Raw genomic sequence first — 13,664 nt, 5'->3', positions numbered from 1 at the left:
CACATTCAGTTTATGCACTGATGATAGAATTATTTCACGGTGCTCATGAATTTGATTTCCTCTGTGACCTTTCCAGGGAGTGCCCAACGTTTCGCCCTGTGACAGATGAAATAGGCCCCAGACCCCCACTGCAACCCTGAATTGGTTGAGTGGTTAAGAAGATTAATGGAAAGATGGATAATATTTCCTGGTTTTTGGTGCTTTGAGAACACATGCATGTGTTTTCACATTGTTCCCTCTCATTTTGCACACCTGCATGTTAATCTTATTTTTCATAAATAAAATCTTATTTCAAATGTTGGTGAAATAGATTAGTGTGCCGCTTCATACCATGCATCCTGTTGTACACACATAATACCAGATTATATATATCAGCAGCACTAGCACCAGCAGCTTATTGCCGTGTTTAAGTGTTTATCTTTACTCTACATAAAACATGCATTTTCTGGACCATCACATCTGCAGCTACACACAGCCGTCATCTATCTCAACCTCAACCTTTACTTGAGCCTTAAGATCTTAATAAAGCTGAAACTGTAAGTCAAACTTGGAGACACCAGTTACCCCACTCGTCTAATATTTTACCAAAGAACAGAATGTCAGATTCCTCATTAATGAGGAATTAATTAAAGGCTGGCATCACTTTACCAGGAGCAACAGTGAATTGGAGTACTTAATGACTTAAGTACAGTTTCCACAAACTGCAAAGAAATCTAGTGGGATAAACTGGGCCCTTTGGTGTGCAAGTACTGGTCCGTGGTCCACATGTTGGATGCCCATGTGTTAGACCTAACAGTCAGCTGGTCTTCTGCATTCATAAAATATGAATTATTCATTTAAACGAGAAGTGTTTTCAGTGCTGAATAGTGAGGGCAGGAACACTTAATCATCTGGCCGTGCACATCCTTAGTCAACAGCATAATACTATAATAACTGCCATGCATGCAGTTTATTTTCACCCGATCATCACATCCAACTCCGAAGACCATCAGCTGCTATTGATTTTCATTTAAGCTTGTGTGTATCTATGTATCTGACACACACAATAAACTACAGTGAGGAGACAGAGAAAGGCTGTGATGTGTGATGCTGACTGAAGCAGTTTACACCACTCACTCTGTATTTTGCAGGTACATAGTACGGCTGACCTGTGTGTGTGTGCGTGTGCGTGTGTGTGTGTGTGCATGCGTTTGTGTGTCTCTCTCTTTCACATAAACACACAAAGAGGAGGAGAAAAGGGCATGTTGGCAGGAAGCTGCCCTGCTAACACATTACATAAGAGAAGGGTGTTTAATTACAGACGTAGTGCAGGAATAAAAGTTTTTATGTTTTCGACTTTTTATTTTCCAGGAAGTCATCAATCTACGTTTCGTTATATTAATGTTGAGAAGACAGAAAATGTTTCTACATCAGCGCCTGGGATTTTTTTCATCCAGCAAGGAAATGCTTGAGCAAGCTGGAAGGAAACACTTAATAGCTGTCAAATTACAGAAGCAGTTAAACTGCTGCTTTAAAAAAAAAAAAAAAAGCTGGATATCAGCATTAAACTGACAGGCAAAAGAAATCACTTCCACAGCAGTCTTGAAAAACTCAAAATGGCCAAATAAAAGTTTGTGGTTGATGCATTTTATCGAAAACTTTACCAAATGAATGCCGTTTGGCTCACTTTCCTGACTCCTTCCTGGAGTACAATACTGGGTAAACTTCCCAGCAGCTGTAGATCCCTGCTGAACTCATTTCCTGCTAACTCAGAAGGCCACTTCCTGAATCTGGGGATGGGGCCGAATGACCATGATCTGTGTCTCCAGATATTTTCTCACATGTGCTGCAGCCCTGAAGCTTTCTAAACATCAGCCAAAAGAGTCAAAAGTGAGAAAAAGTCGAGTTCACACCACATCAAAAAAGAAACATCTTTACCCCTTTCTTTGATAAAGACCTCTGTTCTGAATCCAGGCAGTATTTGTTTATCCCCAAGGGGCAATTAACATACAACAGAGCAGCATAACGTTGACGAGAAGGACAATAAGAACAAGCAATAAGAGTGAGACAATAAATACACAGAATATACAGTTTTAAAATTACACAGTTTTTAAATTAAAGTGACTGAAAGAGGGGGGAGAGAATAACATGAAAGCATGGGTCTATGCTGCCTTGTATCAATGCTTCATGCTTGTGGTGGTTTAATGGTGCAGGAGATATTTTCCTGGCACACATTTGGCCCGGTAGCACCAACCGAGTATTGTTTAAATACCACAGCCTACTTGAACGTTGTTGCTGACCATGTCCATGCCTCTATGACCACAGTGTACTTATCTCAAACTCTAATTAATCTCATATTAGTTTCTTTTACATGACAATGAGTTCGCTTTTAGTCCACTACAGCATGCTTGGGATGTAGTGGAATGGGGATTTGCATCATGGTTGTTCAGCCGATAAATCTGCAGCGACTGTGTGAGGCTATCACATCAATATGGACCAAAATCTCAGCACTAGCAAGGTCCACCAAACAACATTTCTACAAGTCTAACTTCTTTTTTATGGTCAGCCTAGCTAAAAATCCATAGCTCAGTCTTCTGCAACAAAGCCGGCTGCAAGGAAAAACAAAACTTGCGTTTACAGTTCCAACACTCTGAAATGGGCTAGAACAAACTGAGCCTGTGGTGCTGTAGTTGCGTTCCTATTTTTAAGTTCAGCTCCTATGTGAAGGCTTTCCAAATGTTCAAACGACCCAAATTATGTTGTTCTAAAACAGAAACTCTTTCATGACAAAACAGACGCACTATGTAAAGACCCACACTGTCCAGTCTCTCAGATCTGCTCAAACTGTCTCCCTTCAACATCAACAACGTGTGCACATCTACAACTGACGGGGTATATATGTACTTGAAAAAAACAACGACAAAAAAACTTAATCTGGGCGTAGCAATATTTTGACCCATGTCACCTTGGGCTTAAGGGGTTAACGTGCAAACTCCCCAGCACAAACTTACTGTGACCTTCAACTGTGCGAGTTTTCATCGATTTGTGCTGATGTGAGAAGAGCGCTGGTAATAGTCTGGAGAGCAGCTGTCATGTGCGCTTCCTCCTGCACGCTCCACCCAGGCAGCTCCCTCAGGTAAACCTCACTGAGTATTTCTAAACCAGACTATCTCCTGTGTGGTGCATGTAAGAAACTGCAGCCTCGGAAAAAGTCTTAACTCAATTCTCCCCAGCCTACGTCTGAAAACGACATCTCTCCTCCAGAGCCAATCTTTCACGTCGTTCCTCAAACCCTGAACTCAATCACACACACACACAAAAAAAGATGCATGTGATGTGATGCGCACACACATTCATCTGAGGCTCCAGGGGCCTCAAAGCCGATCTTTTCAGACAGACTCTAATGTAGCTAACCTTACATTAACTGACAGGCAATCCATCCAGCAGCTCTGTGTGCGTGTACAGTATGAGTGAGTGTTTTACCTTGGCGAGCAACATCTGTTGCTGAGCCTCTATTTGTTGTTGTTGTCTTGTGGCCATTTCTTGGAGCTCAGAGAGGGTCAGCTCCACACGGGGAACCTACACCGGCACACAGGGGTTATACATTAATACATTATGTACATAGAGACAGACAGTGTTTTCCCACAGTTTCCATCCATTACACGTCTCACTGTTGCTGTCGAGATGAAAACCCAAACTGTGACAGGAGATAAAGCACAGCTGCACACATATATCACCTCACATTTTAGGTCACTGAGCAGCTTCACTGAATGTTATTAGGCAGGCAGCTGGTGGCTCTGGAAGAGCGACAGAATTATAGTTTAGGGCTAAGAAAAAAAAAATCGCCAGAATCATCCACTTTCCCTCACAGCATTTCCTTACAGATACATCTCTGGGAGAGTGCTTTGTTCAGGAATATCTTTCTAGAGACTGATGTGTGTTTGCGTGTACGTGTGAGGGTGGGAAACGGGGAGGAATGCCTTTAGCAGACAACAACGGAAGGTTTCAACCCAGCTACATCCTACTATTGTGCACATTTACTTATGAACACACACAGACACACACTGCACCTGGGGTGTTATATTCATTTCCAGTTCACAGTGAAGTCAGACAAGCTGGATATGACTACATCTGTCCTTTAATAGCCAGGTTATCAGAACACGGCTCCACGATTACAATACTTTTCAACAGACTGCGGTACAGTATTATAATATTTAATAATTATTGTTTGACAGTTTGACTCCTACAACACCAGAAAGGTCTGGCCTCTGGAGATATTTTACTATCAGCGTGTGAATGACTGATTATGACATAATACACTACATCAACTTAAGCCATCCTAGGACAGAGAAAATGGAGTTTCAACCTGGGATTAAAAATGCGATCATACTATTAAACCTCAGACAGGCTTACAGCTTCATTTAGTTTAACCCCCCCATCCAGAGTAACATTGACGTATGAATATCATCCATCACTCCCATTTGGGCTGAACAAACTCCGCCTATTGTGCTGCAACTGTATTCTTGTGCAAAGTTAATCTCAAATCTGAAGCTTTTCCAAATGTCAAAATGACTCAGATGATGTTCTACAAAAACAGAAACTGTCTTATGGGCAAATGAATGCATGAGCATTAAAGATCAAGACTCTGTACACTGATATCTATTGAAATTTGCTCCCATCAACATCTTCCATTTTTAAGACTCGTCGTGTGACTGTTGTTTCCAATTTTGAACCCCTAACATATGAGCCATCTGCCCACATCACCGGGCGAGAATGTGAGTTGTGAATAATTTTTAAAAAACTGCGAACTTTTCAGTTATGCTTAGTTTATTGCATTACATCACCAAGAAGTATTTATTTCCTTGGTCAGCCTTGGAAACACTATATGATTAGTATAGTAGATTACTTATACGGCACAGATATCTATTAGGGCAGTTTGATCATCTAAAAGGAATCAGTCGGGACCTGAGATGAAACCCTGAGGAATACCAGAGTTAACAGATTGTGGTGGGACAACATTATAAGTAATATAAACGAGTATGGCAAAATCTAAGATGGTTATTAGTATAAATGATATACTCACAAACAGGGAGTATCAGAGTATCAGTAACAGAGGTCTAAACAGTAAAACCAGTGCAGATGGGCCTTAAATGGGAATCGCTTGTAAAGGCCAGCAGGGGGCGGTTGCTCAAGAACAAGACAGATTGGATAAAATTCTTGGCAACTGACTCGTGATTACTTTAGTAAACCCTTTTCTCTTGAGTTTATGGGCTCAATCACTAGTTTCAAGTCCAATGTAATAAAACATGATGTTCATTTTATAAATTATGGTCCTTATTAGTGACCCTGAGACCTTGAGTATGCAATGTCCTTCGGTTTCTTTGTCATGTGTTTTCACTTGTGTCATCTGGTTTCAAAAAGCTGAAATGGTAATGGCCAAAATGCTTCAGAAACCAGCGATTACAATGTTATTGGCTGACATTACAGTGGCTACTTCCTTCTTTATACTCAGTCTTTGGATACACAGTTTTAAAGGGTCAGTTCATCTATGTTCAGTGCACTAAAAACATTTTTACTTATGTGAGTTCTGAGTTCTGATCATTGCAGGTTTTTGCTAGATGTCTGCTTGAAACCATGGACGTTTTTTTTTTTTTTTTGATGGCGCTCAAGGAAAAAAAATCCCAAATCAGTCTTTTTATCTAAATAATCTACAGTCTTCTCTGTGAGAGCTACATTGGTGTCTGTTTGACTTGAAATGATTATTGGCAGTACTTCAGTGGCCTGAATTTGGGGACTGCTCCGATTATCGGACACAGAAACTGGAGACAGAAGAGTCTGTTGTTACTGGCATTTAATGGGACTTGGAGTAAGGGTTGAGTAGTTCAAGTAAAAATGATTTTTTTTCCCAGTGATAAGACAGAAATAGTTTCCAAACGTTAAATTAGGGTCGAAGAGGACGGAGGCCACTGCAAATTTTGTTAAATGTGTGAAAAAATATTGATGTCTAAGTGGAGACTTAGATGTGCCATGAGTAAGGGAGGCGCTGATGAATAACTCCATTACCCAGAACAGCGCCCTTGGGTTATGACACAAGTTATGAAATCAGTGAAACAAATTAAAATCATCATCAATTTAACTACTGGAAGCTCTAACTCTGGCAGCACTAGTGCTATGCTAAATATCAGTATTGGTGATTAATAGCCCTGACAGCCACACTGTGCTATAGACCGTGGACCGAGTTATGTAAATCTACATAAAACATAATGCACACATAGTGTATTCCACTGCAATACATCATGTTTTAGACAGTGACATTATGCACAATACACAAGGTTTTCCAGGCAGTGTCGCCACATATCATTAGCTAATTGCTGACTTTTGGGATCCTGTGGTTCCTCACTTTGATGTGCAACAATAATTGCATTGTTTTCTCATATCTCAAGAGTAATTTCAGAGCCAATCAGCATAAGACACTTTAAGATTTTTTATATTTTTTAAGCCCTTTCAGTCTGATATCCCTTTAAAATGTATATAATGCATAGATGGAACTACAGGGTGGGGCTTCAGACAAGCAGCAAAAAGCAGTTTTTATGCTTACATGCAGTAACCATACGTGGTTGATGAAGGATGCAGTCAGACTAGGCACACTTGTCTTGTGCCATGCCTGAGCCTGATAGCCTCCCCTCCACACAGACTAAACTAAAACTGTGCAACAGCATGCTTCAGTCTTTTCTGTCCACTGCTGAAACCACTGCTCCTTTCTCTCTCTCCTCTCAGTTCCTCGTTCTTTTAGTGCACGCTCTGCGTTTTTATCATGAAGAAAAGTGCTTTTGCAGAGCATCGTGAGGTTCATGAGTTTACGTATTTATGCTTTAATTGGTGTCATTTCACATCGGCCTTTCTCGTTGCCTTATTGATTTATGAATTTGTTAACATGGCGATTTTCAGTTAAACTTCAGAAATGCTGTTGTTGGTGCCAAAATGTTGAAGTTCTACATAGTTACAACATGCACAACATGTCCTCTCGGACCCACCTGTTAAAGTCAGACAGGGCAGAACGGATGGATGGTCTGACTTTGGGGGTCAAACATGCTCAGGCACAGCTCTGATCACCTAAAGTGAGTATACACTTCATTTTTACTCTGATATAAAGCCGTCCAGAGACCATATATAGATTTCAGGCACCTAGTGACATAATGTGGCAGGACCTGAGATAAATTCTCTCAACTTCCACAGAGTGCAGGATGCCACTGATTGACATAAGACCTCATGGTAAATACATTAGTGGCTTACCAAGGCAACCAGAGCCTAAAATGCCCACTAGTGACCAGCAGTCAGTTTCAAAGTCATGCATGATGATGGACTCGTTTCCAGTTGCAGTTTAATGCCCGTACAGTCACCTGGATGAGTTGCCAGCATTCTTTCTCATGCTACATGCATAACAATCCTACTACTGCCAGCACTGAGGACCTTTTAGAGCTGTTCATTTGAATATGTTTTAGTAAAATTTTTCCTGCCGTGTATGATTTTTGTTCCATTTTTCACATTATTCATTAAATTATATTGTCATCTTTTTTCTGCCTCTGCTCTCCATCACAGCCGAGCCTGCTCCTATTTTACCTTTAAGCAAGAAAAGTAATTGTTTTCTTTCTATTGCTTTTGTATCACGAGTGTTTGCACAGGAGTACACGTGTGTGTTATTTGAAAATGTACTAAACTAGAACCCTGCAATGCATCAGCACTTTTCACATTTTGGAGCCATCGCAAATACATTTTAGAAGCATCTAGAAAAAGCTCTGAAGATTCGACTGCAGCTGGTTTCAGAAAAGCAAACATGATACGTATTGCTCTGTAAACACCCTGAGCAGTTTTGCTGACTTCCTCAGTTTAAAAACCTCCGTCTGCAGGACTGAGGCTGAGGATCGCTTGTCAGTCAAAGCAGTGTGTGAGACAGTTTTCCTGGGATTTCCTGCCACTGAAGTCCTCTAAATGCTTCAGCTTCTAGCTTTCCACTGATTCAAATGGGAACATGCACTCCAGCTACAGGAAAGTTAAAAATTCACCTGACACTTAGCCACAGTGTCATGCCGCTCATGCTGTTAAGACACTCTAACACATCCTGCAGACTGTGTTGCTGCGAGCCCCCCGCTGACGTTAACATGCAGTTCCTACCAGCATCCCGCTGTGCTGTATTTACCTGCAGGCTGTCCCATGTGATCCTGCAGGAGCGGACTTTAATTTTGCTGCATTGTCCTTCAACAGTAAATTCCTGCACCAAATCTACCTCATTCCACTCCATCCTCACAAGCGTCTCAGAGACACGCCGGACCTTAATGCTTTCTGATGGAAAAGCGTTGCCAGAGGCTTGCACGAGAACCGCTTAAAGAGGAGGAAATGAGAGCGATCCTTATCACAACTTTCCCTCTCGTCCGCCTGGTGATGTGCTGAGATTTACGACACTCGCTCTTCCTCTCCCTCACTCGCTCGGCCCACACACCCTCCCTTCTCCTCCTTTCTCTCTCTCTCTCTCATAAAAACTCTCGATTATTAGTGCGTTCTCATGTGACGTTTTTACAGAGAGCAAATCCCACCGATGTGACACCGCTTTCAACTGCCACAGTAAACATGAAAAAACACAAATAGGTGCGAAACGAGAGAAGGAACTCCTCGCCGCCCTCGTTTTCTGTTTTCTTTCAGTATCACCCTCTTTTTCTGTTATTGCTCTCAGTTTCCAGTCTCTTCGACCACAACCTTTTCTTCATCTATTCGTCTCCACTCCTCCTTCACTTTTCTCTCTGCTTATTAAGCCCCATCTTTCTCCATATCTGTATTCTTTCATCTCTCTTTCTCTCAGTCCTTGTCATTTCTCTGCAGCTGGCTTTTTGCTGCAGCGACATCCTCTCTCACTCTCTTTCCCTCTCTCTCCTCTCACACCTCCCTTTTTCTTTCTCCTACTTTCTCTCAGAAGGAAAATCACTGCACCACAGCCTGATGGGGCACTAGCTGCTCTCATCAACCTCTGCCTCCTGCTCCAGATGTGTGGTGTAAAAAAGGTGAAGATGATCAATGGCTGTGGTAGTATGCATGGCGCACACACTATACAGTTAACAGCTGACTACTGCTGCGTCATATTTTCATTCACACACACACACACACACACACACACACACACACACACACACACACAAACAGAGTGACATGTGACTCAGTTGCTGCATCACACATTTTCATCTTTCACACAGACAAACACACATTTGTTATTCCTCCTGTTCTGGGTGCAGCCCTCCATGGGCGTGACTGTGCTGTGTGTATAGTATATTGAGCTATGTCAACTATTTATAACCAGCAACACTGATTTTAACATGTTGTACTTTAGGATGTGAGTGTTATTTCTTTATAATGGATGGAAACTTTGTATCATTGTCACTGCAACAGTTGCTTATTGCTTTATAGTGGAGTGGAGTGGAGCTGTGTGCTTCCTGAAGTCCACAATAATCTCCACTGTCTTCTGGGCATTCAGCACCAGGTTGTTGTGGCAAAAAATAGCAAAAATAGAAAAAAAAATAGCAAAAAATAGCAAAAATGTTACTTTTAACAGTTTAATAGTTGAAGCTCAGATCTCCCAATAATTTAATTCTTACAATGTTTTTCCAAACTTGACTAAAACGTGACCTCTTTTCTATGAGTGACTCCGGGAAGGTTGGCAAAATTACTTGGGTTTTTAAGGAAATGGAAATCTTGACGCTAGTATCTGCAGACTGCAATGGAAACACCAAGAACATTAACTATTGCACCGGTGCCATCAATGAGTTCAGTCTGCAGCCACTTTAAGAAGAGGATCACAGGGCATTCTTCTAAGTTGGGTAAGTTTAAGGGAGATACCAGAGCTTTTAACTTAGTTACTTCTGTAACTAAACATCAATTACATTTAAAGTGTTTTCTTGTTGCGGCCTGCATTGTTGTATTGTTGTTCTAAATGTTTTATAGCAGGTGAATAGTCCGTTTCAGGTTTGCATCACTCATTTAATAATGCATAACACAAAGATTTCAATAAAGAGCTTCAATATTTTTGTGGATACAGTGTTATAGATGCAACATTAGGATGTTCAAAGATCCATATTTGGACTTTGCTTTTAGATGGAGGTGTTCTGGTGCTTTGTTTGGCTCCAGGATCCACATTTTGGCTGTCAAAACCCTTTTCCACCAACACTTTGCTGTGCCAGTGCAGAGCCAGTTCTGTCTTGGTGTCTTTTCAGAAACAGCCCACATTTACAGAATAACGAGAACAAAATATTTACTAATAGAAGTTTGGATCCACTTATCTGTCCTGATTTTCATTTCATTGAAGTTACCCAACTTTTTGTTTTTGGTGAGAACATGTGGAACCAGTTCTAGACTGGAAAAGAGCAATTTGTGCCGTGGACTCCTGATAGACAGAGGAGCTGCTTTCTCACTCATGGTCCAGGTGGAAAACAGTGATCTGAAGGTGACTGAAGTTTCTGACGTGCTCTTTATGCTGTGCCACGTTTCCTTCTTGAAAAAATGATTAAACATCTACATGCCTGGATGGCAGTAGAGTGTGTGATCTGGGTTTTGATCTCAACCATGTGGGTGCTCACCTGCTTTGCTCAGTTGTCAGTTTTGTTGGCTCTAACTGGTGGAGAAGTCCTAGTTTAGGGCAAACAAAATTGGGCTACTTTGATGACAGCAGGGGGTGGCTTTGAGGCTTGGATAGTAATATTTGGTGTCAGACAACCCTGGCAACCTGAGCAGTGTGTGTTTTTCAGCTGTAAACTACTTTCTCATGGTGCAATTGTGCCTATAATCTGAAGCACATGGAGATATTTGACCTTCTTAGTGTGTGCACACTGCCTTTCTCAACAGTGCTCAAAGTTATGCATACAAACACACACATTGTTCTGATCATAGGTCCCTCCAGTAATAAAACCCATCCCCTGCCCATCTGCTGTGCACCTCCAGTAAAAATATTTTTCTAAATTTACAATAACAGCCTTCAGACATTCCTGAAGCCCCAGGCCGGACCAAAGGGAAAAGCTCTGTTATCAGAAGAGCTTCAGTAACCAACATCCACACAGCAGGGTGGCCTGGTGGCTGCAAACATCCTATAACTGAAAGAGCTCATCTTTGAACTTGTCCATCATGTGACCCGACTGTGTCCTTGGGCAAAGCAGTTAACAGCATTTAATTTAAGAGTATAGGAAGCTTCGGCACAGCAGCACCTGGACTTGCGTCACAGGAGGCAATTCAAGTCCGCAAACGCCCCTGACCCTGGACTTTGAAAGGCTTCATATTAATTTAAATCAACACATCCCCTGATGTGTGTTTGGTCAAGAGCGCTCAGACACACCTGACTGCTTAATATATCCCACAGCAGCGCTCCCACATGCAGCTGGATGGGGTTGAGTTACACAGAGCAGGATCAGCAAACTGAATTCGGTGCCTTAACTCAAAGTGTGTGACGGCCCTCGTGGTTACTCTGAGGTCAGGGGCGAGGTTTGTAAGAGAGTGTGCTGCAAAGGGAAAGGCCTGCAAGACACCAGCATTAAGTAGTAACAGCTACTCATTTATTGAGCAACTAGCACTGTGTCAGTCAGATGAGAAACTATATGCTAACATGTTTTTCCTAAACAGAATAAAGTGAAACAACACAGCGACCATCTCTAATTTAGAGTATGTGTCAGTCCTTCAAAGAGCGGCACAGTTTGAGGACACAGACGGCTCCTTGATGCAGTTAATGTCAGCATGAAAATTTAATTTCGTCTGTAATTTATTATGCATCAGTACTATTGGCTAACAGCAGGACAGTATATGCTAACAAAATGCACCACTCAGAGCCATGCCAAATGTGTCAGAGGGAATCCTCTTGATTTGTTTTTTCCCTGAGATGCGAGCATAAAATTTTAACACATTTCCCAACCAGCCCCATCTGGACTGGTCATTAGACAGCCATGCCCTCCTTTCCCTAATACTGTTAGAAACTAGCTGGGTCCTGACCAGGTTGGTGTATGCTAATAGCTATTATATGCTACCAACAAACAGAGTTAGTACTTCAAAAACTTTCAGTTCACAATTAAATGTCTATCAGTGTTTTTTGACTTGTGGCTCCGTGTTGCAGTAGTTAAGGCTTCAGGCCACCAAAGATTATTGGGGAAAACTGTGAAATTCGGTAACCAGGGAGTGGGTACAGGAGGTTGCTGGCCAGGTAAAATCGATCCATAATCCACATTGATCCATACGATGACCTGTCTGCAAACGCTCGCCATTTACTCTCCGAGCTCCAGAGAAAGGTGTGGCTTTCTGCTACAATCAACACAATTCAAAAGGTACATCACACCTTTCACAGTTTCACAACTGCTTGATGTGTCGTGTTTTTGTGTTTCAAACTGTGGGCAACCAGGTCAATCTGCTAGTGGCCAAAACAACTGCAAAGAGGTTTTCATTGCTGTACTACAAACCTTTTTGCAACCAATTTCACTTAGTGACTGATAGGAAAGTCCAGCGCCAAAATCCAGTTGGGGAATACATATTTATTCCTAATGACTGGTGATTGTCAAGGCGTCACTGGCTGGTCTCTAGACTCCTGTGATTGGGGCCTAATATATATGCCTTACACACAAAAGATTACCAGTTTCAGACCAGAAGGAGACACAAACCCAGCCTCACAAGCCAGTCATCTTCTATTGCAGGTCCCAAATTCAGATAAATGAAAATGCTGCATCAGAATGGCATCCAACATCTAAAATATATAACAATAAATCTGTGCCAAATCAAACATGTGGATCCAGCTGTTGTGGTAAAGTCTTCAGAAATACTTAAAAAAATCTGAGCAGTTTGAGGCATAAATGAAACTCTACATGATTTTCTCTGTAGCTGTGCACACACGTAATGATGGATAGACTGAAAACCTTGTGGCGTAGATGAAAATATCACAACTAAAATCATCATCCAGGAACCACAAATACAGGTAAAAAATGTCACTACAATCTGTAAAATATAACCATCAAATATAAATTATTCTTTACTCGACTGACTTTACTAGGCTGCTCTTGGAGCTCGTGTATTTGTCCTTTTTTGTCGGAGAATGACAAAGTCTGGTCTACTTTTTAAAGAAAACAGGGAATACTCACTTATCCTGGATTGTTGCAGTCAAAAACTTAAAGGATGAATCACTATTCATTAGTGAATAACAATTCTAAAAACTACTACACACCGATCTCTTTCACACATCGCTGTCATCTTTACATCATCCTGTGGCAAGAAACAGCATCTGGTGTGCGTTTGTGTGCGTAAGTGAGTGAGCGCTTTTGGATATGATTACACAGCGCCAACAGCTACACCCCAACTCGGAGACACGCTTCCAAATCCCAAAGTAAGGCTGACACACATACACACACGCACACACACACAGACAAAATAACACAGTCAAGCAAGAAGAAGCCACACCCTGTTTTCACAAGATGTAAACCACACTGATTCACTGACACACAGAGAGACACACGGCCAAACGCTCCACCCTGACACATAGACAAACTGCTCGTAAAGTATCCAGCCAATGTGTGTGAGTGCAACCAGAGTCAGAGAATATCTCTCAGAAGTTTAAGGAGGAGAAAACAAGCTTATACACAATTATTCACTCGCTCAAAGTCACCTTCAGATTGGCTTCT

At 41.6% G+C, this 13,664-nt stretch overlaps 1 protein-coding gene across 6 annotated transcripts in view; it reads right to left on the bottom strand.

Annotated features, from left to right (window-relative positions):
- LOC146551866 (apoptosis-stimulating of p53 protein 1-like) overlaps positions 1-13,664 on the bottom strand; it is a 61,173-nt gene that overhangs the window by 17,063 nt on the left and 30,446 nt on the right. For 5 of the 6 annotated variants that reach the window (XM_085257911.1, XM_085257909.1, XM_085257910.1 and 2 more), the window contains one exon: positions 3,463-3,558. In XM_085257911.1, the coding sequence (XP_085114037.1) occupies positions 3,463-3,558 (96 nt within the window). Of the gene's footprint in view, positions 1-3,462; positions 3,559-8,176; positions 8,452-13,664 lie in introns of those variants that run through there. The other variant, XM_085257912.1, reaches the window with a different exon arrangement.

This window comes from Mchenga conophoros, linkage group LG19 (assembly GCF_057382185.1).
Source record: "Mchenga conophoros isolate Kocher_MC1m ecotype Shallow Benthic linkage group LG19, M_conophoros_male_GT1.1, whole genome shotgun sequence".
Lineage (NCBI taxonomy): Eukaryota > Metazoa > Chordata > Actinopteri > Cichliformes > Cichlidae > Mchenga > Mchenga conophoros.
Note: the sequence above shows the minus strand (reverse complement) of the source record. Positions and strands in the feature narration are given on the sequence as shown.